We start from the raw sequence: 25904 nt of genomic DNA, 5'->3' as shown, positions 1-25904 counted from the left end.
ACGTGTCGCGCGCAAGACCCAGGTCCGTAGCTCTATAGATTTGTAGACAGCATGGGCGGATTGAGGCGTTTCGTTGGATAAGCGATAAGGGCGGATTGGGGCGATATGATTGGAAAAGGGTTAAAGGTCATTTTTCATGATAGTACATTGATGGGCGTGTCCGGTCCATGGGTACTTTCCATTCATGCGCTCAGAGTGTTCCGAGTGGAGTAACTGAATGGAACGTATCCACTCCAGAACCAGATCGGAAATAGAAATTCAATATGGCGGCGGGCAACGCGATACTGTTCCTGATCTTGTGCGAAGAGCCATCAGATGACGAAGATGGTGGGCAGAGCGGAGACATAATGCCTTTGCTGGCATCCTTCTTATCTGTTCTGTATGTGAATTAATTCTCTTTTTTGTTTTTGGGTTATTTTTGGGAAAATGAAGATTTTTAAAGACATTGTGTCATTTCGTACCCAACTACGTTCGTACCAACATTTTATTATCAGATCTATTCTTAGACTTAGCATATATTAAAGAGCGTCTGAATTAAAAAAATGTTGCTATTGCTTTCACTTGAACTTGATCGGCTGTGTTGGCTGGGGTAATTGTTTAGGTTACACTTTTCTCTATAACTGTAGATGTAAATAACCATGTGCCCCTCTGGGCACAGGTCATTGTAGGCGGGCACCTGGTCAGAACCACTGACCTGAAAGGCAGCATGATGCATGGCTTCCACAGTCCATTGTACAGCCCAAGCGTGTACCTGGTAAGAAACTTCAGAAGCATGGTAAAATTCAACTTATTACATAATGTATACTAGTGACCTGCATGTATTCAGAGTACAAGATGTCATTGATTCATTCTTTTTTTTCAGGCCTCAGGAGGAGAGGACTAAAATTTATGGTTACGTTGAAAATATTATACCACTGTATGATGCCGACAATTTTCGAGGAATGTTTCGCATGTCAAGACCAACTTTCATGGAAGTTTGCTCTTACCTACAGCGTTTACCAGCATTTAATCCAAGACCTGGAGGAAAGAATGCAATTTCAGTGGAGAGACAATTGTTAATGACTTTGTGGTACTTGGGTTGTCAGGAGAACGTTAACAGAGTCGCAGACCGCTTTGGAATGTCTTTGTCATCAGTCAAGGGTTTTGAAATCCATAAATACTGATTTACTACATTTTATCTCATGGCCTACAAACCAAGAACTACAAACACATGTAAACCGTTTTAGCCAGAGAAATGGTTTCCCTGGCATAGTTGGAGCATTAGATGGGTCACATATCGAAATACGAAAACCAGAGAATCACGCAGCATCTTATATTAATAGAAAGCAATTTTATTCTTTGCAGTTACAGGCTGTATGTGACTGTGAAATGCTATTCACCCATGTTTTACGGGGTACCCAGGGAGCTGTCATGATGCCAGAGTATGTCGAAATTCTGATTTATGGACCAATGGTGCTCAAATGTGTGGAATGCAGAATCACATTATAGCCGATGCAGCATATCCATTGAGAAAATGGTTGTTGACGCCTTACGGGGATAATGGACATCTCACAGAAGAACAGAAACGTTTTAATAATTATCTTTCTGCAAACAGGGTTGTAATTGAACGAGCGTTTGCTCTTCTTAAGGGTAGATTTCGGCGGTTAAAATACTTAGATACAGAGTTAGAAAATGGTGTTGATATCATCTTCGCATGTTGTATTTTGCACAATATTTGCTTACTGAATCACGAGGATGTGTCCGACTTTCTACAGCAAGATGTTGGCGACAATATTGGCAATAACATGAATCCACTATTACAAATATTTGATAACGATGGGGAAGCCATTCTTAAACGAAATAGGATTGCTAGAAATCTTGTGTAAAGAATGATTCAAATTACTTTAATCAGTACACACAGCTATGGCAAGTGAACAGGAAAGTGATACTTGTAACTGTTGATGTAAATCAGCTATATGTTCTTCATATTCAATACTGAATACTTGTACAAAAGAGTTGTTATATTTTAGAAAAAAAATGAAGCGGTATATGAAAACAAGAGCTGTCAGTTGATAGCGCGCTCGACTATTCTCAGTGTTTGCTTGTAACGTAAATTATAATTAAAAAAGGGGCATAATTCTATCAAAATACTTGATAGAGTTACCTCCTCTTGTCTTCAGGTTGGGGTCATGATGGAGAACAAGTGTGCAAAGTTTCAAAAACAATATCTCAATGGACATTGAAAATATTTGAGATGGTACGCAAACTTTAACGTAAATTCTAAGTCGAAAAAGGGGCATCATTCTGCCAAAGTACTTGGTAGAGTTACCTCCTCTTGTCTGCTGGTTGGGGTCATGATGGTTAACAAGTGTGCAAAGTTTCAAAGCAATATCTCAATGGACATTGAAAATATTTGAGGTGGTACGCAAACTTTAACGTTCATGTGTGACGCACACGCTCACGCCGGGGTGAGTAGGATAGCTCCAATATTCTTCGAATAGTCGAGCTAATGATGTTGATTTCCGATCAAACCAACAAACTGATTCATTGTTGTATTTACAACCCTTTACACCTCTTAATTCTTCAGTTCAGCCTCATTAGGAACTACTTAATTTGGATATACAACTGGTCTTAAATTATAATGGTCATTTGACTTAGCTTTGTGGAATTCATCTTATAATTTTACTTTACCTAATGGCTAACGAAGGTTGGAAACACAATCATAAATCCAGTCAGATTTAAAATTTTAATTCAAGAATGTAACAAAAACAGTAACAGAATAAGAAGCTGCACCTGAACAGCACCCTTAACAAAACAGTATCTAACACTTAATACACTAAAGATGCAAATACATTTTGCAATTATCAATGACATGCTAATTCATTGTAGTTTAACAAGTTTTATTTCTTTTCTTGTAAAATCTGATATCTTTCGTGAGGAATTTGATAGCCAAATTGAGACTGAGATTGTTTTTGGTTTAATGCCCTTTTTGAACAATTTTTCCGTTATATACAGGCTGCTGCTTACCTAACCATCGTTCCTGGGTGGAAACCAGTACTAAACATCGACCTCCACCAGAAACAATCGACTGTCCAACAGACAGAAGAACATGGTCGTAGCAGGGCTCGAATCCATGACAACCAAAATTTTGACTTGATTATATATATATCAGATCACAAGTTTGATATTATAAAATACATCTTTGCTTCGAAATATTGTCAAGAAATCTAAGAAAATGGTATGACAACATTGTTCCAATTTCCAGCTTTCTGTGTAGAATATTAAAACAAGAGGACCAAGATGGTTCTAAATCGCTCACCTGACAATAGCTGATCCATTAGAAAGAGTCTTCACAAGGATTTTCTAGAATTTGGCCAAGAGATCTAGATATTGACCCATTATGACCAACATTTCATATTGAACAAAATATCATAGAGATGAACAGTGACCAGATTGAGGTAAAATCGGTGACCTCTTAGCGTGTTTGTAAAGGCTTTTCTATGATATGACCTAATGACCTAGTTTTTGATCTAACATGACCCCTGATTAGAACTTCATTTATAGGTCATAATGATGAACATTCTGGCAAAGTTTGATGACGATCGGGTCAAAACTGTGACCGCTAGAGTGTTAATGAACAAATGTTGATGACGGACGGATGTCGGATATAGAGTAATCCTAATAGCTCACCTTTGACCACTTCGTGGTCAGGTGAGCTCAAAACTGAAGTGAAAGAAGTATAATTGCCAACTAAAAAGTAAGGAAGAGGTGAACATTTCTAAAATACAACTATGCAACTGGTAATTCAGTTTCTAAAAAAAAAAGATTATGTGCAAACTGATCAAGTTCTGTGAACATGTAGTAGAACATGAGTGTAGAAGTTGTGAAACACCTTGGTTCAGGTTAAAACTAAAACAAAGAAAGAACTAGATGTATGTCCGTAAAACATATGTGCCCCCACTCGTTGTCACTGAATGGCTTTATTTTACTTGTTGACAAACTGAGACTGATTATTGAACCTTTGCTTTACCTTTCATTATAAAATATGACTGAGAGTTATGTATTGAGAATATAATCACTTATGGATGACTGTGTATATTCGACATGCACTGAATTTATTTTAATATTATATAACAATTCAAACTGTACCAGTGAACGCCATTTTCTGAAAATGTTCTATCACAATTTCAGTCTATTTCAGTAATGATGACCCTGACCTCAAACCGCAGATGTACAACTTCACGTATTGAATAAAACTCTTAAATTTTCAGGACTAATTGAAATACTTTCTGATGTTTGAGCAATACAAACTTTTATGTCCTTTATGCATATTCTTGACTAAGCCAAGAGCCATAACCCTGCTAAATAATCAAGCAAAACCAGAGGTGCGCAACTTTACACAGTGATAAACATTTCTACTAAGTTTTATTACTGTACCCTAAGTACTGCTTGGGACACATGCGAGGCCAATTTGATTGGATTGAAGGAAAAATGATTCTTCCCACAATCATTTTTGTGGAGGCACAAAAAGATTAATTTTTAATGTATGCAGTTTCAAACAATTATTTACTTGTATAATCTGGAATTCCTTTCCATTAAGGTCATCACAAAATCACTATTAAAACAATTATAATAAATTCTACAGATTGCTATTAGATAAAGCACACTTCTCCCAAGATTGATTAATGATCCATTAAAATAAAAGGTAAATGGACATGTAATATCGTGCCATCACACATAGAATTTTCCCTTACAGTTATACAAGAACAAACTTAAAAACTGATTCCATAAAAAAAGAAATAACAGAACTGTCAAAGGAGACTTCAGAAGCATTGAAATATCAATGAACTAGAAAAATACAAAAAGCAAATATTTAAAAGTTTAACTGAAATAAAATCTACATTATCTACCAATATTCACCTTTAGAGAACACAACAAAATTAAAATGCTTTGCAAAATGTGCCTCCCTATTACTAGTGAACCAGTGAGCATCAAATGAACCTTAACATCTCCGAAAAGTTAAATTCTGAAATAAGAGGGCAATATTAACACATTATTTTTCACCTGAGTCACTATGTTCCAGTTATTGAAACAAAGCTTTATTATTATGTTGTAACATAAAAGCAGAAATTAGGCCAACAGAAACCAGAAAATGGAACCTTTGTTGATTAACAAATTGAAATATGCCATTTTTGCTAATAAAAGAGGTTATGACTCCGGTGTTATAACTCTGATCTTGCCCATTACCAAGCTGGCTTATTTTACTAAATTCACAATAGCTCATCTCAACTCTGGGATTTAGGTGAACAAAAAATTAAATAAAAAAAAAGACAAAAACAAGTTCTTAGCCAGAACTAACAAATACTAGCCGACAGGGCTTTGTCAAGTGATCATATGCATTGCGTAATATGGCTACTTATAGAAAAGTGCCAGGTGAAAATCAGTTCTAAAATAACTTAAAGGATTACCATTCTTGTGTTCTCCATTGCTCCTCAATTGCAGTGTATTACCGGTATTTATTAAATTGCCATAAACAGTAGTTAAGTTATCATGAAAATCTTTAAAAACTTTTCTAGAAATAGTAATGGTTCTTGCAATCTGCACTTTCTTGCCTTGATATTTACATTTCTTCCCAGTTAAATAAAATACCTTCAGTACTTAGAAGCTACACTCAAGACAAGCCAAACGTAAGTACAACAAGAGCACCAAAAGCGGATACTGGGCTCAGCTATTTTTCTCAGTATTCAGGGTACAAGGTCAAGGTTGCATGAAGGTCAAGGTCAAAAATGTGCAGTGTGAAGGTCTTGTCACAAGGCCAATGTGTGTGAACATGAACAAAGTACCATAAAGGGATATACAAGTAATGACCAACATTAAAGATTTTGCATGATGCACACGGCACCAAGGCTAAGACAATAACTTGCATTTTTCTTTGAAAAATAAGCAAGCTAAAATGGGAGGTAACTTGAAAATATAAGTAATGATTCATGTATTCTGTACTTTGTCTATCTACATTTTAAGTTTCAGTGAAATATTTTTAATTGGAGATATGCTCTGGACAACAGACATGATGGAAAAAGGAACCACAATATGCTCAACTTCTGTGGGGCATCAAAATCCTGTAATGTTTGTTAATCAGTAAACACTACAATTTCATCATTTCTTCTGTGCATCAATGAATGCTTTTAAAATATCCATTCTTTCTTGATGCATTCTTTCCCTCCTATCATCTTCTTCCCTCTGTCTTCTTTCCTGCATTTCCATGTAATCTTTCATGATGCCTACTACCTGTGATGCAGACGACAAACGTGCACGCTTTTTCTTTGGCCCGTCAACAGGATGCTCCTCTGAACTGCAGCTGGCTGACTGCTCATCTGAAGTGTTACTATGAGTGCTGCTCATTACTTCGACTGGCTGTATAACGGGATTGTCACAAAAGACATCATCCAAATGAGACTCATATACATAGGTCTTGTGACCAGAACCACTTCTTTTGTTGCTGTCTTTAACAGCTTTGTAGGATCTCATAAGTGTCTTCCATCTGGAACAAACTTGGTCTGGTGTGAAGTTATAACCTTCTTCACTAAGGTGCTTTGCTATTTCAGTCCAAACAACCTTTTTCTTTATTTTGCCCTTATCAATGCAGTCTTGGTACTCCTTGTATTCAGAGATCAGTAACAATGTTGGCTCTTTTTTCCAGAGTTGAGCACTTGTTTCCCCTATAAAAAAACAGTCTAAAGTTATGTCAAACAGTATTTTAATGAAAACTTTTAAATAATACTATAATAGAAAGACTTGAAGTTTGTAAATGATCATCTTATCAACTTGTGTAAACTACGTTGTTAGTGTGTAATGTGCATTGTTTCAGGGTAGACCAGCAGACCCCTGATTTAAAAGTCACCGGTTTGAGTCGAGTTGAATATTTACTTCTGTTTCGACTAATTTGCAAACTCTGTGTTTTGTTTGTATGATTGTATGTTTGGAAAATTGTGTCTGGCCCAAAACTTTACCCAAAGTGGGAAACTTTTATACGAAAGTATAGACACCAACATTATTCGGTCATCAAATACAATTTTGTGCCGTAAGACCAGATGATACAGTGTCCACATCGAGGCTGGGAGTTAGGTTTGATCCCTGGCGCCTCATACTGAAGACCTGAAAATTGATATTTTAGCTCCCTTGCTTTGGACAAAAGGGTGATACCAACAGGTAAAATATGCCCAGGTAAGTATCTTATACTGGATATCTTGTTCACACAAGAGTTTTGTAACTCAATCATGTCTTGATTATATTCAACACTTAATTCAGCTTACTTTACCTTTAAGTGATTCCTACATACCTATTTAACCTTGCAATACTGCCAGTGATGTACAAATATTACATTATAAACCTACCCGGGCTGCTACATGTAGATTCAGATTCACTCTCATCATGCTCATACTGATCTGTTGGGGTCTCTGACCTTTGTGAAGATGTACTACATTCAGCCCCACTTGCTTCAATTTGTGGTCCAGTTTCGGTTCCTGGTATCTGAAGGAACTTTTGCAAGAGTTCTTTATCTGGAATATATAACAAGTTAAATAAATAATAAACTACTGGGATATAAACATAGGGACATTGGCAGTGAGTGAGGGGCTAGATTGGTGATAAATAAACTACCCAAAACAGTACCAAATATATTTTGTATTTCAAGACTAAACTTTAAATTCTGAATTGGTTGTGAAAAAATCATTGAAACTCGATGGCAGAACTTGTACTCGCAACTAGATGAGAATGTGAAGGTCATTCAAAGTTCCCAATGGGTTTCAAACTTATGACATTAAGATGGGCATTCTACTTCTACCTATTTATAGCCTCTCTAAATAGCACTTTAGAAAACCACATTTGCTACAGATTTCAGATACAGAGGACTGTATGCTACTTTCTATGTGTGTTAATGCCCTGTATACTAACTGATCAAACAAGGTACACTTCAAGAGATAAAAGACACACACCTGCTTTTAGCTGTTGAAACATTTCACTGCTTACATATTTCATACAGCTGTTCCCATTCTTGTCTGTTATTTTTACCAAGCGCCTTAAAAGCAAATTTACAAAAAGGTAATGACATTCTTTAAACATGCGTTTAAAATGAGTACTTCATTGCTTAGGTGTTATATGATGAAAATTATACAATTCTTGGTATTTTGAGCAGTCATGTGTTTGTGTGCAGTGTATACTGAAAGGAGCTTGTTTGCAAGTAATGTAACACTACATGTCTCATTGCCAGTCAGTTTACAATCCATAAAGTTCAACAATCGCATAAGTAAGTCTCACAACAAATCAAACACTTTTGAGGGGTATTTCAAGTCTGATTAATACTTCTAATAGTCTGCTTACTGCTGAATTATTTATATATTCAATTTATAGTTTTCTTACCTCTCAGTCATGACTGGTGTTCAGCATAATAATCACAGTAAACGACAACTTCCTCACCAGTTAGCAAAAGCTCTAATTCGTACCGTACACAATCTGCGTGAAACACTAGTTGACAGTTGTCACACCTCAGGATTATCTACAGTCAAATGGAAAATAAACATTTCTTAACATTAATATGGTACCTAAATCAGATGCGTTACTGATGTCTTAAACTACAGAAAATCAGTACAAATAGATGGGTCAACTCAATATCTTAAGTGACTCTGAAAATAATGAAAAAGCAAATTGAGCTTCTGTCTTGCAAAAACAATAAAAACTACAATCATTCATTTATACACCTACTTTCTAGGTTTTGATAGTGCAGGGAGACCCTTGATATCTCTTCTGAAAATACAAACACAGGCAGAGACCTTGGTAACACAACAACCAAGTGAACTATATTTATCTATTGTATCAAGGTTTAGTCCCCTCTCAAGATAAATCTATTACAATTAAGGACCAGATATTTGGAGTAGGATACCAATTACTTGGCCCCTTGAAAATAGTTGCAAATCTTTTGTCACCACCACTTGTAACTGTTAAAGTACATATATTCTATATTTACTTCTGATGCAAAATATTTATCAGTATTTTCTTTCATTTACCTGTAATCAACACCCACAAACAATTTCGTTTTACCAGATTGTTCTTGTGCTTTCAGGCTATCTAAGCTGTCTGCAGAGCACTTGTGGCATACAATGCAAGTCCACATTGCTTTTTCAGATACTGACATCTCTGCAAAATTTTAAAAAAAATATGGCGTAACCAAATATATCTACAGTTCATGCCTTATCTGATAAGTCAGACACATAAAATTTAATTAAGAGCAAAGAAAATCCCTGCAAATTGATTGGTTAATGTGCACAGGACTAGTCATGTACACGGCACTGACACATGGTGTCTAGATACATAAAATGCAATAAGAAATGATTCAAATCTGAACAAAGATATGAAATAAAGGAGGTTGCAAGACGATCGCAAGCCCGTTTTGATTGGCCTTTAATTGCCGCCTCAATAACAGCCATCTCCAGTATTTTCCACAATCTGCACGACTCGTACGTTATTTCATTTTGGTGTACATACATGTACTAGTTAAAGTCAAGTAAATCTAATTTAACATGTAGACACCACAACTGGCAAAACAATTAGCAGGTATAAGAAAGTGGTTAATTTATAGATTATCTGTAAATTTACAGATTATTTGCAATTCTACAAATAGACCAGTCTTTAAAATTAAAGATTGGTTTCCACTTTACTTGAAAACACAACAGTAACTGATTTCCACATGTTTAATAACCTGCAAAAGATTGGGGAAACTGGTGTTTTATAAAGGTTTCAAAACAAATAATTGACTTTGAAAACTTGAAAAATATAAATATGTTGCGAGTTGTACTTAGTACGAAGTATTATGTGCACGAATGTTGTCGTCATACAGGTTTTGCTTGTAAACTCATAATTGCTGACATCAAATACATACAAAACATGACAATAGTTTAATAGAAGTGGTGAAGAAACCGAGTTCATAATAAATGAATCGCTTAAACTAGTTTAAATTGTTCCAAATTCAGAAACATTATTCCCACAATTTCGCTTACCGCCTCAAGCCGCCATTACTACAACAACTACTCTCTCTGCACCACCTATTTTTTCGGCGCGGTTGGATTGCGCTCGGGGCGCACTCTTCTGTCGTTCCAATGCTGAACGGAGTACTACGAGCACTCTGGGCGCATGAATGGAAAGGACCCCATATCTTTGTCATCCATGGATGGATTTTCAAGTAACTACGCATAAATGTGTGGCACAGTAAGACGACGTGTCGGGCGCAAGACCCAGGTCTGTAGCTCAAAGGTCAATGTCACTCTTAGACGTTAAAGGTCATATTTCATGATAGTGCATTGATGGGCGTGTCCGGTCCATATCTTTGTCATTCATGCATGGATTTTAAAATTATTGGGCATGAATGTGTACCACAGTAAGACGACGTGTCGCGCGCAAGACCCAGGTCTGTAGCTCAAAGGTCAAGGTCACACTTAGACGTTAAAGGTCATATTTCATGATAGTGCATTGATGGGCGTGTCCGGTCCATATCTTTGTCATTCTTGCATGGATTTTAAAATAACTACGCATGAATGTGTGGCACAGTAAGACGACGTGTCGCGCGCAATACCCAGGTCCGTAAGTCAAAGGTCCTAAACTCTAACATCGGCCATAACTATTCATTCAAAGTGCGATCGGGGGCATGTGTCATCCTATGGAGACAGCTCTTGTTTGAACAGTTAACTGAAATCCTTACTTGGCTGACAACCTCTTTGACAAATTGCCTTCTGGCATCTGCCTGCAATCTGTTGCTGTTTTTAAGTGACTCGTGAAGCTCTGGCAATCTGTCCAATACACTTTCCAGACTAAACTTTCTTGCCTCAAACTGGGTTTGCGATAGGGGAAAATGCTGCCCTGTGTTGCATGCAGGATTACTGGTTGTCACTTTTGAATTACTTGGTATTGAACCTAGTAAACAAATTTAAAATGAATTATAAACACAATGACTGAACTGTTCACTGATTCTGGCACAACTTTTAAAGTAGTATATGAATTTGTGTTCGGCATCATCCGGTCTCAACAGCCCCAAACTAGAGCTCTGTCATATGAGTAACGATTACCCTCACACGCCGCTTTGGCACAGAATATTTTGCAGTTTGAAATGTGTTTTGAGGACATAAATTGGCAATTAATGGGAATTCAACGGAATATTCAACACTGCATTAAGAAAATACGAGACACTGTACCATTAAATGGAAACTTTAACCAGAATTTCTAAGTTTCAAGGGCAATTATTCAGAAAATGTTCTTCCAAGAGTAAAGGGACATGTCACACACATGTATCTTACCATGATAAGTAAGTCCTGTAAGTTTGGACCTGATATCTATTACAGTTTTTGAGTTATGGTCATTTTAGAACAAAAGTGGGATGGGATGGGACAAAATTTCTAAGTTTCAAAAGGCAATAATTCTGATAATATGCTTTCAAAAGTTATGGGACTTGTCACATACATGTATCTTACCATGATTATCAAGTCTTGAAAGTTTGAGGCTAATATCTTTTATGGTTTTTGAGTTATGTCCATCAACAAAGATTTTTAAGTTTCAAAGGGCAGTAATTCAGAAAATATTCTTTCAAGAGTAATGGGACATGTCACACACATGTATCTTACCATGATAAGCAGGTCCTGTAAGTTTGGAGCAGATATCTATCACAGGTTTTGAGTTATGGCCATTTTAGAACAATAGTGGGATGGGATGGGACAACATTTCTAAGTTTCAAAGGGCAATAATTCCGAAAATATTTTTTCAAGAGTAATGCTGACACACTCACAGACAGACAGACAGGACAAAGTGATTCCAGTAAAGCAAAGGACCCGTATTTCGACAGATTAAGACAAAATCTTTGTAATAATTATTACAATCTCTATGTGTCCTCACTCCGACATGGCATTAGAGAAAATAATCATTTCCAGCGCATTTCATCTAGTTTAGCTGTTATACAAGTTCAATTTCATAATGCAATACGTGACTGACTTACGTCAACGTTGGGTTCACTAATTCGACAGAGGGGCCTTAAATTCAACATCATAAGGGAATTTTAAAAAATATAGAACACAAGGAATTAAAACACTTTTAAGAACATTTTGTTTGTTTAAACATAGAAATTAACAATAAGTGCATAAGTATGTGCCAAAAAAAAGGTACCTGTTAAATGTATTTCACAACGCGTTTCGTAGTTATTTAAACAAAGTCATCTGTCCTTGGATATCTGATTCCTTCTTACATAATTTACATAAGGTCAGTGCCATTATGTATTTAATTTAAAACACAAACATGACTCTTGCATAAATCTTCTCTCCATATACAAAATATAGATACAATGAATAGGGTTATTATAACTGTAGCTCGATCTGGGATGCTGTATTCGGCTCGAATGGATTTTTGCCATATCAAATCTCACGAGCGCGCAAGCGCCCATTGTGATCCGACCTTGCAAAATCCACGATACGAGAGCCGAACACAAAATCCCAAATCTAGCCACTGTTATAATGTTTGTTTTTGTTTTGTTCAATGTTTATCGATATTAAAATGGAACCAAATGAAGTTTTTTTATGTGCGCTATTCATAACTGTGTTAGCTCATGCATATTAATGAAAGTAGTCCAGAGGCATTCAACACGGAAGGTACAATACGAAATTTAATACGAAATTTAAAGACATACGATTTTTTCTGCCTGTTCATATTTAATTGTGAAATACAAGCCGATTTTTACAGAATTTATAGGTATATAATAAAATATATGAACATCTGCCATTATCTGCTCATATAGCTCATGATTAGTTGCCTAAATAAAATATTTAACACAGCATATTAGTCACGAAAAATTTACCGTGTAACTTCTAATGAAGTGCCGAAACTAGTTCAATAGTCAACGAATAACTAAACTCTAGACTCTATATGTATTAATAAATAAATATATATATATTGCAAACAGTAGGCTTTCAGCCAACCAATGGAAAAACCAGAAACAATATATACTGTAATGAACCAATAAAAATATTGCGAACAGTAAGATTCGAAGCAACAACTTCCACGTCAAAACAAAAATTAAATGTGTAACTGCGCTCTAGACCACTCGCCCAACATGTCTAAAAGTATTTAACATTTTCAATAGTATATAAACCGTAATAAAACATATCGAAGTAACAAGCTTGACAATATTTAGATTCCTAACATCGACATTCCCAGTATCAAGGTCAAATCGGACTAGAGGCACATTTTCCATGACATTTTCCAACTTGGTAAATGGTAAATTACACTGAGTTAACAGCAAATGAATGGTCTCTGTAATACATGTAACTCTTAATGTCAGTGTACATGTAACTCTTAATGTCAGTGTACATGTAACTCTTAATGTCAGTGTACATGTACTGGTTGGTGTTGTAATTATTTTTAAGGTTTTTCACTTGCAGTTTCTTAATTTTAGCACTGATCTTGTTCAAAATTTTGAATATATAAGGTAGAGTTCTTTACGTGCATTGCTGTGTTTAGACATATCCTGTTTTAGGTTGTTATTAGCTCACCTGTCACGTCGTGACATTGTGAGCTTTTGTGATCACCCTTCGTCCGTCGTCCGTCCGTCCGTCAAAAATTTCTTGTCTGCACGATAGTGATTTCACTTATGATCTTATTTTAACCAAACTTGCACACAACTTGTATCTCCTTAAGATCTCGGTTCCTTTCTTGAACTGGCCATACCCCATCATGGGTTCCAGAGTTATGGCCCCTGCAGGGCCAAAATTAGCTATTTTGACCTTGTCTGCTCAATAGCAGCTTTATTTATAATTTGATTTTTACCAAACTTGCACACAACTTGTATCACCATAAGGTGATGTATGTTTAAATGTAATCTTCTAAGCACATCCAGCATCTGCTTAAAATTTTCATTTCTTTCCTTTGCCCTTTCATCCCGTTTTCTCTCTCTGTCTTCACTCTCTTGTCTTCGCCTGCTTTCACTCTCTTTTAGAAAGTATTTGCTGACCTGTATCTTGTTTCTGTTGCTTTTTCTCATTCCTTGCTTTCTTTTTTGTAGTTTAAGGTGTAGATGGGCCATCAGCAACAGACTTAGTAGTGTCTGGAGAAATCGAACTTGGTGAATTAATATCAGAGCCTGATTCAGGTGAAGGGTCAACAACAGACTTAGTAGTTCTTAAAAGTCTTTGTGCTTGGTGAATGAATATCAGAGCCTGCTTTGACCTTTGGATAGATGTCATGGCTCTTGGCAACAATGTCTTCAATTTCTTCAAAGTATTGGAATGTCTTGTGCTTCTTTCCGGTACTTGTGTTATTAACTCTCACGTCTTTATTGGATTGTAGCAAACTGCGCCACTTACTTTCCACTTTATTCTGTGTGAATTCATAACTACTTTTTTCATTTTGTCACTTATAACTTTCCATACATCTTTTTTCCGTAATTTTGGGTATTCTAAACGGTCTTCATTTTCCCTGTATAAACTTATAAGTAACAGTATCGCCTCTCTTTGCCAATGTATGTAAGTCGAATCTAAAGACTACTCTGAAGGACCTAAAAGTAAACGAAATGCAGTTTACGTCTGTTTTCTTTCTAGATCTATTGTCCCATAATCTGCATAAACATTTAGATGTGGTGTTATGCCTAATTGCAACTGGTCATAGATCACTCGGAGAGTCTTCATTTTATGCTAATGGTCTGGCTACATTTCATGAAGCAATTTAGGATGTAATGTCTGTATGCATTAGCCCAATAGCTCTATTCCATCCTTGTACAAATTTCATACCTTGGACAGTTTCCAGAAACAATGCCCCTGTTTCACTCACTAATAGGGATTGTTGTGTGTGAATACAAACCAAATCCATTAACGAATGAAAAATGTTATGGCTAAGGTTAAAGTTTTCTGAGTTATGCAGAAGGAGACAGAAAAGATAAAATCATTTAAAATCACCAGTGTTCTTTTTCCATCATTGGCCAGACTGTAAAAGCAACTTGTTTATTCAAATAGCTCACTTACCAGTACTGCTTTCATCAGTTTCAGCTACATCCATGGCAGAGGTGCGTGGTGCCAATTCTGAGTGACCTGGAAGCAAAAGTTAAAGTAGTAGTCTAATAGCAAAGTAAATCAGTCAGAAGTGATCCCTTAGAAGCATAAAATACATCCAAACACTTCTGGTCAATGAAGCTGTTCCATAATCAAAATTAAAGACTAGGAAATATATAACTACACTGTCAATAGGGCCACTATTGATCTATAATTTTGTAAAGACATCAATCCCATTTAGTGAGTGACAGTGTGTTACATTTCCCTAACATCTTACATCATATTGGAGATGGGAACTATGTTTACAGCCTGGTCTAAAGTGCTAGTGGGGTGAAAATAACAGAACATAATTCATGCAAATATGTGCCTTAGTCAACGTTCAAACGCAACACCCATGGATCCTGCTGATCCAGTGTATTAACCACTCCATCAGAGTGTCATCCCTTCAACTTTAAATTAACAAGAACTAGCAGACAAATACTTCCAAAAGTATCAGCTACTGAACATTTGTTTGCTTACAATGATATAATCTTGAATTGTTATGACAGCCTAAACTGAAGCTGAAACATATTATTTTCATTGTATTTTAAATCTGTATGTTCATAACAAAGGTACTTACCTGGAATTGAAGTAGTAGTTGAGGCTCTTATTTTTTCCATCAGCTGATTATCTGGAAAAAAAACACATTTATTACTCTATCAAAATAGCAGGTCATATATTTTAAAAAATATAAATAGAAACAGAAGTTTATGTGGCACTGTTTTACCTAAACCACCCAATCCTTAATTTGGTAGACAGGCAAGGGTCCGAGTTCAGTAGTTCTGAAGCAATTTTAAGTCCTATACAGCAGTTCTCAAAACACCTTGAACAGAACTGACAGTAACTAATTTTGAGTCTACTCTTTCTACCTACAACCATTCTGTAATCTCTGGATTGCAGGCAAGTCAAGAGTTACAGTAAGTTTATAACCATCTGCATATTGAAGCGTAACTGTCTGCCAGTACCTGAAAATAAAGTTAAGGGCTTAAGTTTAACAGTGTTTAATACTGTCGACATCGGAATAAACGCAGCATTTTAAGTATTTGAGCATTCAACACATGCTAATGTAATTGTTATCCTTAGTCATTCAACGTTTGCCTTTTAATTTATTAAGACTTAAAGTGATAAAAAGAAATTGTCAAATATTCGGACAAGACATACAGTTTTTTACTACAACTCATAAGGGTACGAATCCAGCTGGGAACGGCTTTTCCAGATTGGTTTTCATCTTCTGTAGAAAATACTGCTTATTGACACTAGAATGGGTTATCTATTACAACTGGGTTATGCAGCAAAAGAGATTATTCTTGTTGTAAGCTTCTTCACAAGTTCAAAGCAACCTAACGAACAGAATTACCCTTTTCCACTTTCCTTTCTGACAGACTACGCCATGTCTCCGTCTCGTGATCAGGTTAACGCTGATTTTTCAGCGTACTCCTTTGGAAGAAGTTGTGTTCAACGCAAAGAATCAAGTGTCCCAGCCGAACAAAAAAAAAACTGCTCAACGCTATCGAAGTGGTTAACACAAATCCCCAGTCGAAAACGCCCAATGATAGTGTTTTTTAAAACACAACCCCCACACCCCTAATCTTAATCAGTATAATGACGAATTTTTATGCCCCCGAATTTATGTCACCGAAGGGAGGCATATTAGTTTTCAACTGTCCGTCCGTTAGTTCTTTCGTCACAACGTTAACTTTTTACATGAAGGCACTTTACTTGCGAACCACTGCACCCAGGACATTCAAACTTCACTTGCTGATAGTACTTATTGAGTACACAACCCCTACTGACTTTGGGGTCACCACGCCAAAGGTCAAGGTTACAAGGGCCAATGTTAACTTTTTGCATGAAGGCACTTTACTCGCGAACCACTGCACCAAGGACCTTCAAACTTCACATGCTGATAGTACTTATTGAGTACACGACCAGGTCAAGGTCACCGGGGCCAATGTTAACTTTTTGCATGGAGGCACTTTACTCGCGAACCACTGCACCCAGGACCTACAAACTTCACAGGCTGATAGTACTTATTTCTTTTTATTCCCCCGAAGGGAGGCGTGTTAGGTTTCAACAGTCCGTCCGTTTGTTCGTTTGTTACAACGTTAACTTTTTGCATGAAGGCAACTTCAAACTTCACATGTTGATAGTACTTATTGAGTACACGACCCCTACTGACTTTGGGGTCACCAGGTCAAAGGTCAAGGCGCTGCGGGGGCATTTGTCACCATTAGTGACAGCTCTTTTTGTCTCACCTTTTTAGCTCGAAGAATAAGTAGAGCTGTCCTACTTAACCACAGCATCGGCGTCGACGTCTGTGTTACACCTTGGTTAAGTTTTTCGTACCAGTCCACATTTTGACAAAGTCTTTTGAGATAAAGCTTTGAAACTTTCAACACTTGTTTACCATCACTATTTTCAATTATAGGCAAGAGTACATAACTCCATCAAGGATTTTGGCTGAATTACGGCCCCTTTTGACTTGGAAATCTTTGTTAAGTTTTTCGTACCAGTCCACATTTTATGTAAAGTGTTTGACATATGGCTTTGAAACTTTTATCACTTGTTCAGTGTAATAGTCTATATCTGTAGGCAAGAACACATAACTCTGTCGTCTATTTTGGCGAATTATGGCCCTTTTTGGACTTGGAAATTGGTACATAACTCTGACAACAAATTTGGCTAAATTGTGACCCTTTTTATGCCCTCGAAGGGGACATATTAGTTTTCAACTGTCCGTCTGTTCGTTCGTTAGTTCGTTCGTCACAACGTTAACGTTTTGCATGAAGGCACTTTACTCGCGAACCACTGCACCCAGGACCTTCAAACTTCACATGCTGATAGTACTTATTGAGTACATGACCCCTATTGACCTTAGGGTCACCAGGTCAAAGGTCAAGGTGACCAGGTCAATATGTCACCATAAGTGACAGCTCTTGTTGGATTTTGAAATTTGTTCAGTTTTTTATACAAGTCAGCATTTTTTTAAAACTATCTAACGTGTGGCTTTGAAACTTTATACACTTGTTTATCAACATGGTTACCATCTGTAGGCAAGAGTACATAACTGTGTCAACTATTTTGGCTGAATTATTGCCCTTTTTAGACTTGGAAATTAGTTAAATTTTTCATACAAGTCCATATTTTGCCTAACAAGTTTGTGATATGGCTTTGAAACTTTGACCACTTGTTTACCATCACAGTTTACATTATATAGGCAAGACTTCATAACTAGGCAAAGGACTTTAACTCAGTTTAGATCTGTTTTGACATAGAAATAAGTTAAGTTTCTCATACCGTTCCATATTTTGTTTAAACTGTTTGACTTTGAAACTTTGAACACTTCAATACCATCATGGTCTTGCATTGCCATTTAGTGCAAGACTTATTGAAATCAACAAATACAGGAATATTGTTTGTCTAATCTATTTTTTCTTTTGTCTGAAAATCTGTGGTAATATTTTGACCCCATTCTTCAATCAATTCTTCGAATAGTCGAGCGCGCTGTCATCCGACAGCTCTTGTTTTTATCTGAAAAAAGAGACTATTTCTACTATCATGCAAGTCAGAGTTATGGGTCTTTGCCATACTCCGAAGATAATGTGCGAAGTTTCAGTTGAATATCTGTAATAGTTACAGAGATACGAACGTACACATAAACTTTAACCAAAGCATTACGACAAGCCGACGTCAACGCCGACGCCAATGAAAAAGTGAGTAGAACAGTTCGAACTTTTCCTTGTTTAGTAGGACAAAAATATTTCACATTCGACAACTGCGACCTTGGAATCCCAATCTTTAACGTACAATTGAAATATAAAGGTCACATCATAGGCAAATACAATACAGTATTTTGGCTGAACATGATTTAAAACAACATAACAATTTCCTGTTATACCAGCAGCTTCTGATCTCTTCAATTCCAATATTTTTTAGTTGGTAAATCTGCATGTTTCAATTTTGTCGAGTCAAAAACATTTCGGAATAAAAGAGCGCAATCCTTGAATGTCATTTTCGTAGCGTTGCCGTGTATCTTGTTGTGTTCTAGTCCAACCAATGGGGCTTGAGCATCTGTTAACTGGGCCAATACCTCTACAGATACAAAGTCTGTCACTTTCAATTCTTGTATAGCTAGCCTTGAATGATTACATGGACAGAGATCTTTCCAGGTATAACAAAGTCTTTTAAATTATCCGGGCGTTTATCAATTAACCAACCGTGGTGATGAGCTCTTGCCAAAACGACTCACTGATTGCAACATTGAGATTCGCAATGTGGTTATAGTCTAAAGGCCTTAGCTGCTTGCAAACAGGAGGGTTGTGCAGGTTACTGATATGAACCTTCACCCTAGAACTCTGAAAACGACAAAAGTTATACTTAATAGTATCAGAGCTACTGATCAAGAATTTCTTGTTAAATACAACATAACAATTTCCTGTTATACCAGCAGCTTCTGATCTCTTCAATTCCAATATTTTTTAGTTGGTAAATCTGCATGTTTCAATTTTGTCGAGTCAAAAACATTTCGGAATAAAAGAGCGCAATGCTTGAATGTCATTTTCGTAGCATTGCCGTGTATCTTGTTGTGTTCTAGTCCAACCAATGGGGCTTGAGCATCTGTTAACTGGGCCAATACCTCTACAGATACAAAGTCTGTGACTTTCAATTCTTGTATAGCTAGCCTTGAATGATTACATGGACAGAGATCTTTCCAGGTATAACAAAGTCTTTTAAATTATCCGGGCGTTTATCAACTAACCAACCGTGGTGATGAGCTCTTGCCAAAACGACTCACTGATTGCAACATTGAGATTTGCAATGTGGTTGTAGTCTAAAGGCCTTAGCTGCTTGCAAACAGGAGGGTTGTGCAGGTTACTGATATGAACCTTCACCATAGAGCTCTGAAAACGACAAAAGTTATACTTAATAGTATCAGAGCTACTGATCAAGAATTTCTTGTTACATACTAGACAATAATCAAATGTAAAATGAACTGTAAATGTTTTTACTTTCAGTCACATTAGAATCGGTATACGATTTATATTTATCATTTATTTTTTGTTTTTGTCTAATCACCCAATTTGTGCTCTTAAAAACCGTCGTCCGCTTAGCACAGTTGGTAAGAGCGTTGGTCAACGGATCGCGGGGTCGTAAGTTCGATCCCAGGACGGGGTGTGTGTTCTCCGTGACTATTTGATAAACGACATTGTGTCTGAAATCATTAGTCCTCCACCTCTGATTCATGTGGGGACGTTGGCAGTTACTTGCGGAGAACAGGTTTTTACTGGCACAGAATCCAGGAACACTGGTTAGGTTAACTGCCCGCCATTACATAACTGAAATACTGTTGGTAAACGTCGTTAAACCCAAAACAAATAGACTTAAAAACCGTGGCACTGTCCTCTAAATCCATTTTTATAAATAGTTTATTCTCCAACTTCTCCAACTCAACAGCTTAGTTAGTTGCGGAATAATACATTCTTTATCCCACTGGATGATTGTTATTCTTGATGGTCTCAAGGTCCAGATTGAATCAGGGTCATGTAGGATCAAAAACTAGGTCATCAGGTCAGATCAAAGGAAAAGCTAGTTAACACTGTAAAGGCCACTTTTATGACCGTATCTTCATGAAACTTGGTCAGAATGTTGATCTTGATGATCTATAGGTCAAGTTAAAATCTGGATAAGGTGTGGTCAAAAACTAGGTCACTAGGTCAAATCAAAGGAAAAGCTTTTTAACATTTTAGAGGCCACATTTATGAGTGTATCTTCATGAAACTTAGTCAGGATGTTAATATTGATGCTTTTTAGGTCAAGTTGGAATCTGGGTCATTTGGGGTCAAAAACTAGGTCACCTGGTCAAATCAAAGGAAATGCTAGTTAACACTTAAAAGGCCACATTTATGACCATATCTTAATGAAACTTGGTCAGGTGAGCGTTACAGGGCCTTCATGGCCCTCTTGTTTCTAATTGTCTCCCAGGACCTTTGGCATATCTGTCCATTTTTCTTCTTGCTCGATTGTATGGCCTTCAAGCATGCTTTCATACTAGGCATTGTCAGTGTCTCTAAGTTTTCTTAAAATAAGGTTGTTAAATCAGCCATTTCTACGTGTGACCATCTCTTTCTTTTTTGTCCAATGACTTCCTGGATATACTTCCAAATCTCTGCTGGGTATTTCAGATGAATAGTTTTTCTCATGTTATATGTGACTCAAGGCGAATCCCTGCTGTGTATTTTATATCGATCGAGCACTGCATGTTCAAATTTAAACTGCCCAAATAAATGTTGGCCAATGTGAATGTCGAAATAAAATGGTATGTACCATCATCTAGTCCTGGTTGGTAGTCCTCGTCTTCGTTTTGTAAAGTAACAGGCACTTCATCAGGTAACTCCTCTTGATCTAGATTAATTGTGGTTATGTAAAATAGAAAATAAAGAATGGCAAGCATATTACTTCATTGCTGGATTCTCAAATCTGAGCACCAGTCTTTTTGCCCGTGAATTCTCTGAATATATATATACATAATTTAGAAGAACCACATTTTTATACCATGGATAATTTCAGTATCCACATGCATGTTTTCCATTTTAATGAACTGTAAAAAAGATGGGCAATTACATGAAAAGACCAGTACTGTCCAAGGAGCAGTGCGGTCCACTTTTCTCAGTGCAGGATAGTAAAGGGACATAATTCTGCAAAAATGCTTAATAGAGTCACCTGCCCTTAGCTACAGATGGGGTCGTATCTGGGTCGTTCCAAGGTATAAGCATGCCAAGTAATTGAAGTTACAAGGTAATTACTAAATTGTGTTGAAATTCTTGGCCATAACCACTGGCACCAGAACAGAAAGAAAATGCCTCTGTACATGTTATACCTTACCCCTAGGTATTCTATAAGAACCATGGTCATGAACGGGAAAATATACTAACCCGTTTCAATCGTAAATTTCTCAACTTAAACGCAGAATTCGGTGAATGGGTACCTAGTATATTTAACAAGCGATAATTTATCTTCCATCGTGCACCAGTCACCTTGTCTCAATATTCCATATTGCTGAGGTTATCAACATATTTTATGCTTTCGTCAACGTTACAGAAAAAACTTGCTTGACTTTCCCTAATGAACATCCGGTCTAGAGGTCACGGCAGTGTGCACATGTTTGGCGAAATGTAAACAAACAAAAACAGAATTAAAAAAAAAATACAATTTTGCACTAAAACTGGAAATGATGAATGAAATTCATCTTGTATATGATCCTTAATTTGAAATCGTACATTGGACTGCATCTGTTCTGTTTATTTTATTCATTTTGCACAGTTATGCCGCATTTTCACATTTTAGCGAACACGTGTAGTAAAATGACGATTGACTTACATTTTCACAACAGCCAATCAGAATGTTTTTGTAATCTAGAACGGAGCTTCACCAGGGAAGGTCAAGCAAGTTTTTTGTGTAACGTTGAAATAACTATAAACTACGCGTTGTTTTTCTAAGATAAGAAGTATTGAAGAAATGTGACCGGGACACAGTGGAAGATAAATCACCACATGTTTGATATCCATAGTACACATTTACCGAACTGCGTGTTTTAAGTATGAAATGCGCGATTGAAATGGGTAAGTAAATTTTCCCCTTTATGACCATGGTTCTTATAGAATACCTAGGGGTATGGTATAACATGTACAGAGACATTTTCTTTCTGATTGGCGCCAGTGACCATAACCTAAAACTTAAACCAACGCCAATGAGAGGGCCATGGCATTAGAAGCGAGTGGACCTAACCGGTAAAAATGACATTATTTTGAACATGTGAAAATCTGTACGCATATTTGAAAGAATTTCAGGAAAGAATCATAATTAATGACAACGTTACACACTTTTTTACGCAAGCCATGACATATTGTATACACACTGTATGTCATGTTGTAAATGTAATTTAATTATAAAATGATGTTACACCTTTATGACTCTAGCATAAGACTACTGTTAATATTATCTTAAATAAAATCTTAGGCATACTGCGAGTTTCATTATTAACCACAAATTAGACACTTTAAAAACTGCTGGATAAGTCTCAGCAAATTGCATCAACTGTAGACAACAGCATCTTGGAATGAGATAATTTAACAAATGACTTCCCATTATTCATGACTAGCTCATCTATCTCACCACCATTCATAACTATCTCATCTTTGTCGGAATCAAACAGCAATTCTGAAATCAGAGACACGTATCTTTTTAGAATTTAGAATATCATTGAGTTCAACTTTTGAGGCTCATCTTCAACCTTTTTTAAAGAATTTGTATACATATTGTTTTTATGTAGATGATCCAAATAAACCAAATTAACAAACAGAAATGAGCAGTGAATGCTTTAGAAGCCATCCCTATTTCACCACTTTTCCACATGGATAAGAAATTACTAGCTGCAAGTTTACATGTGTATGTCGAACAGTGTAAGTCCTCAAAAGGAAACAAGGTCCTCCGACTGTTGGGTGAGATAATCCAATGGAATTAGAGATCACCACTGCTCAGCTCATCAGTACAATTGTCATCACTCTCTTTTCTGAAAGATAGTAACAAACAAGAAATGTCATTATAAACTGACATATGCCCTCCCCCTCCCACGAATTGTAGTTTTAATGTCGAATAAGAATATTTATTTCATTAATTTGTTACAGCCTTGATCTCCTTGTTTCAGAATGAAAAAAAAATATGTATAAGTATATGACCGATTATTGAAATGTACATACCCAGTGGGCACCCAACGTTGCAGGTTGGAATCAAACGTTGCAGAAAGGTTGTCACAATGTTGCCTGTGAAAGTTTTCCCGACGTCTTTTTGTAACGTTGTCACAACGTTTTTCCCCAATGTTTTTCTAACGTCCTATTCTAACGTTTGCTGAACGTCTTTATCAAACGTTCTTCCAACATCTTTATTATACGCCCGAAGGGACGTATTATGTTATGACGCTGGTGTCTGTCTGTCCGTCTGTCCGTTAGCAATAAAAGAGTTATGTGCTTTTGGCCATGATGATGATTAACAAGTGTTGAAAGTTTCAAAGCTTTATCTCAAAAGACTTTGTCAAAATGTGGACTGGTACGAAAAACTAAACAAAGGTGTGATGCCATGGTGAGTAGGATAGCTCTACGTATTCTTCGAATATTAGAGCAAAAATATATATACAATAGAAAAAAGTGGAAACTTTACAGGTCGCTCAACACGACAAAAACGAAAATGTTGCAGGCTCGGTTTGATTGAGCCTGTTCATGGACGGTAGTGGAAATGCATGCTACCGCCCACGCCCTCTAGCCCCGGGTTGAGCTGAACTCAACATTTACACATGCTAAAAGTACGAAAAGCAATTAAAAGTCCACACAAAACTCCTTACCAGATATCGGTCAAAATACACAAAAAAATTGGATGCAACATGCACATTGTACCACAGAAAATAGGTCTCAATTTTTCCCCACGGCGAGTAATAAGAAATTTACAATATAAGCTATTTATAGTAACAACAAGTCGAAGTAATTTTAAAAAGAAGATTGCCGTATGGGGTTTAACATATGCGCCAATTTACGTTAAAATCCCCTTATGCATGAAGAAGACATGCTACATACAAGGTCAATGGAAAGCGAATGATTTCAGACACAGAGTCTTTTATCAAGTAGTCAAGGAGAACATAAGCCCCACCCAGGGATCAAACTTGCTATCTGTGGACCAATGCTGTTCCTACTGAACTAAGCGCGCAGGCCATTTTAAACTGCAGCTCTACTAAGCGAGTCATTATACCCACAATGGGCCACATACTTTGCTAGCAATATCGAATTTTAGTAAACTAAGTCTGACTGCATGTTCATGTTTTCTATTAAAGAAGTGAGAAATAATGAGGATTTATTAGACTACCAATGTGTCCTAAAAGGCACTTATCTACATCTAGACAATTTCTGTTTTTCAATAATCAAGCTTATAATCAAAATTACCTCGAATGACTTGAAAAATCTGAAGTTCTCCAAGGGCCTTTTTTCCCTTTCTCCCCTTAATACTATATCCAGCCATGGCCTCGTATGACATCAGTCTAAAAATGTATGAAAAATACGTGACCTCTAGTTTGGTAGTCTGTCTGAACCACTGCATTTGGCTCTATTTTTAGCCCATTCCGCCATCTTACAGAAAAGGTACCATACAAAGATCGGTCAGCAAGCAAATAAAAGTCAACACAAAATTAACTTAACAAATACAGCAATTTTCAGAAATACAAATATATGGCAATATCTATTATAATACACTTAACATGGATTATAAACCATGTTCCTTTGAAGTGATTTTTTATATTTACTACCATTCTTTGAAGAGAAAATGTCAAATGGGAAAAAAGTTCATAACCGTGAAATAAAAAATAAGAGCTTTTGGAACTTAAGTTCATGCTGAAAAGATGGAGGTCTTATTTCAGAAGAAATCTAATGGATTGGTTAGTGCCCTGAAGATTCTGCACATGGCGTAAAAAAATGAAAGCTTAATGAATATGTCAATAAGAGATCACTTTAGAATTATTACAGACTAGTGCAACTCGATTTCACAAAAAATTGTGCAAAAATAGAAAGATGCGCTTTTAATAAATTTGCCTAAACTTTTCTGTTCAAAAGGAAAATAACAGCAATATTACTGTAGAATGCAAACTCTTAACACAGATCCAACACAAAATGTTCAATATGTACACTTACTTCATCATGATTTTCCTGCCATTTTCATTTACACTACTTCCACCAACACGAGAAAGCGCTCGTACCTATAAAATATACCAGTACATGC

At 36.5% G+C, this 25904-nt stretch overlaps 1 protein-coding gene, 2 long non-coding RNA genes and 1 pseudogene across 3 annotated transcripts; 1 reads left to right on the top strand and 3 right to left on the bottom strand.

Annotated features, from left to right (window-relative positions):
• Positions 1 to 263: 263 nt before the first annotated feature.
• Positions 264 to 2092, top strand: LOC123532224 (putative nuclease HARBI1; annotated as a pseudogene).
• A 619-nt stretch (positions 2093 to 2711) lies between these two features.
• LOC123522846 (uncharacterized) lies at positions 2712 to 7125 on the bottom strand. The gene is made up of 2 exons (XM_053518360.1): positions 7050 to 7125; positions 2712 to 6698 (listed from the first exon to the last, which is right to left on the bottom strand). The coding sequence occupies exons 1-2, from the start codon at positions 7123 to 7125 to the stop codon at positions 6136 to 6138; spliced, it is 639 nt and encodes a 212-aa protein (XP_053374335.1). The 3' UTR covers positions 2712 to 6135.
• Positions 7126 to 13431: 6306 nt separating this feature from the next.
• On the bottom strand, positions 13432 to 21956 carry LOC123531900 (uncharacterized). Its single transcript, XR_006682526.2, has 3 exons — positions 15670 to 21956; positions 15024 to 15089; positions 13432 to 14560 (listed from the first exon to the last, which is right to left on the bottom strand). It is a non-coding gene; the product is annotated as an uncharacterized LOC123531900 (long non-coding RNA).
• Positions 21957 to 22757: 801 nt separating this feature from the next.
• Positions 22758 to 25885, bottom strand: LOC128546973 (uncharacterized). The gene is made up of 3 exons (XR_008366238.1): positions 25817 to 25885; positions 25076 to 25170; positions 22758 to 23658 (listed from the first exon to the last, which is right to left on the bottom strand). It is a non-coding gene; the product is annotated as an uncharacterized LOC128546973 (long non-coding RNA).
• Positions 25886 to 25904: the final 19 nt, after the last annotated feature.

The sequence above is a fragment of the Mercenaria mercenaria genome, chromosome 11, assembly GCF_021730395.1.
Source record: "Mercenaria mercenaria strain notata chromosome 11, MADL_Memer_1, whole genome shotgun sequence".
Taxonomy (NCBI): domain Eukaryota; kingdom Metazoa; phylum Mollusca; class Bivalvia; order Venerida; family Veneridae; genus Mercenaria; species Mercenaria mercenaria.
This window is presented reverse-complemented; position numbering and strand designations above follow the sequence as displayed.

Bases quoted from the DNA above. Each gene is read 5' to 3' on its own strand.
- LOC123522846 (XM_053518360.1), bottom strand. From the start codon at position 7,125: ATGAGGCGCCAGGGATCAAACCTAACTCCCAGCCTCGATGTGGACACT. The intron at 6,699-7,049 runs GTATTTGATGAC...GTTTTTTTATAG, and splicing joins TGGTCTTACGGCACAAAATT to GGGAAACAAGTGCTCAACTC.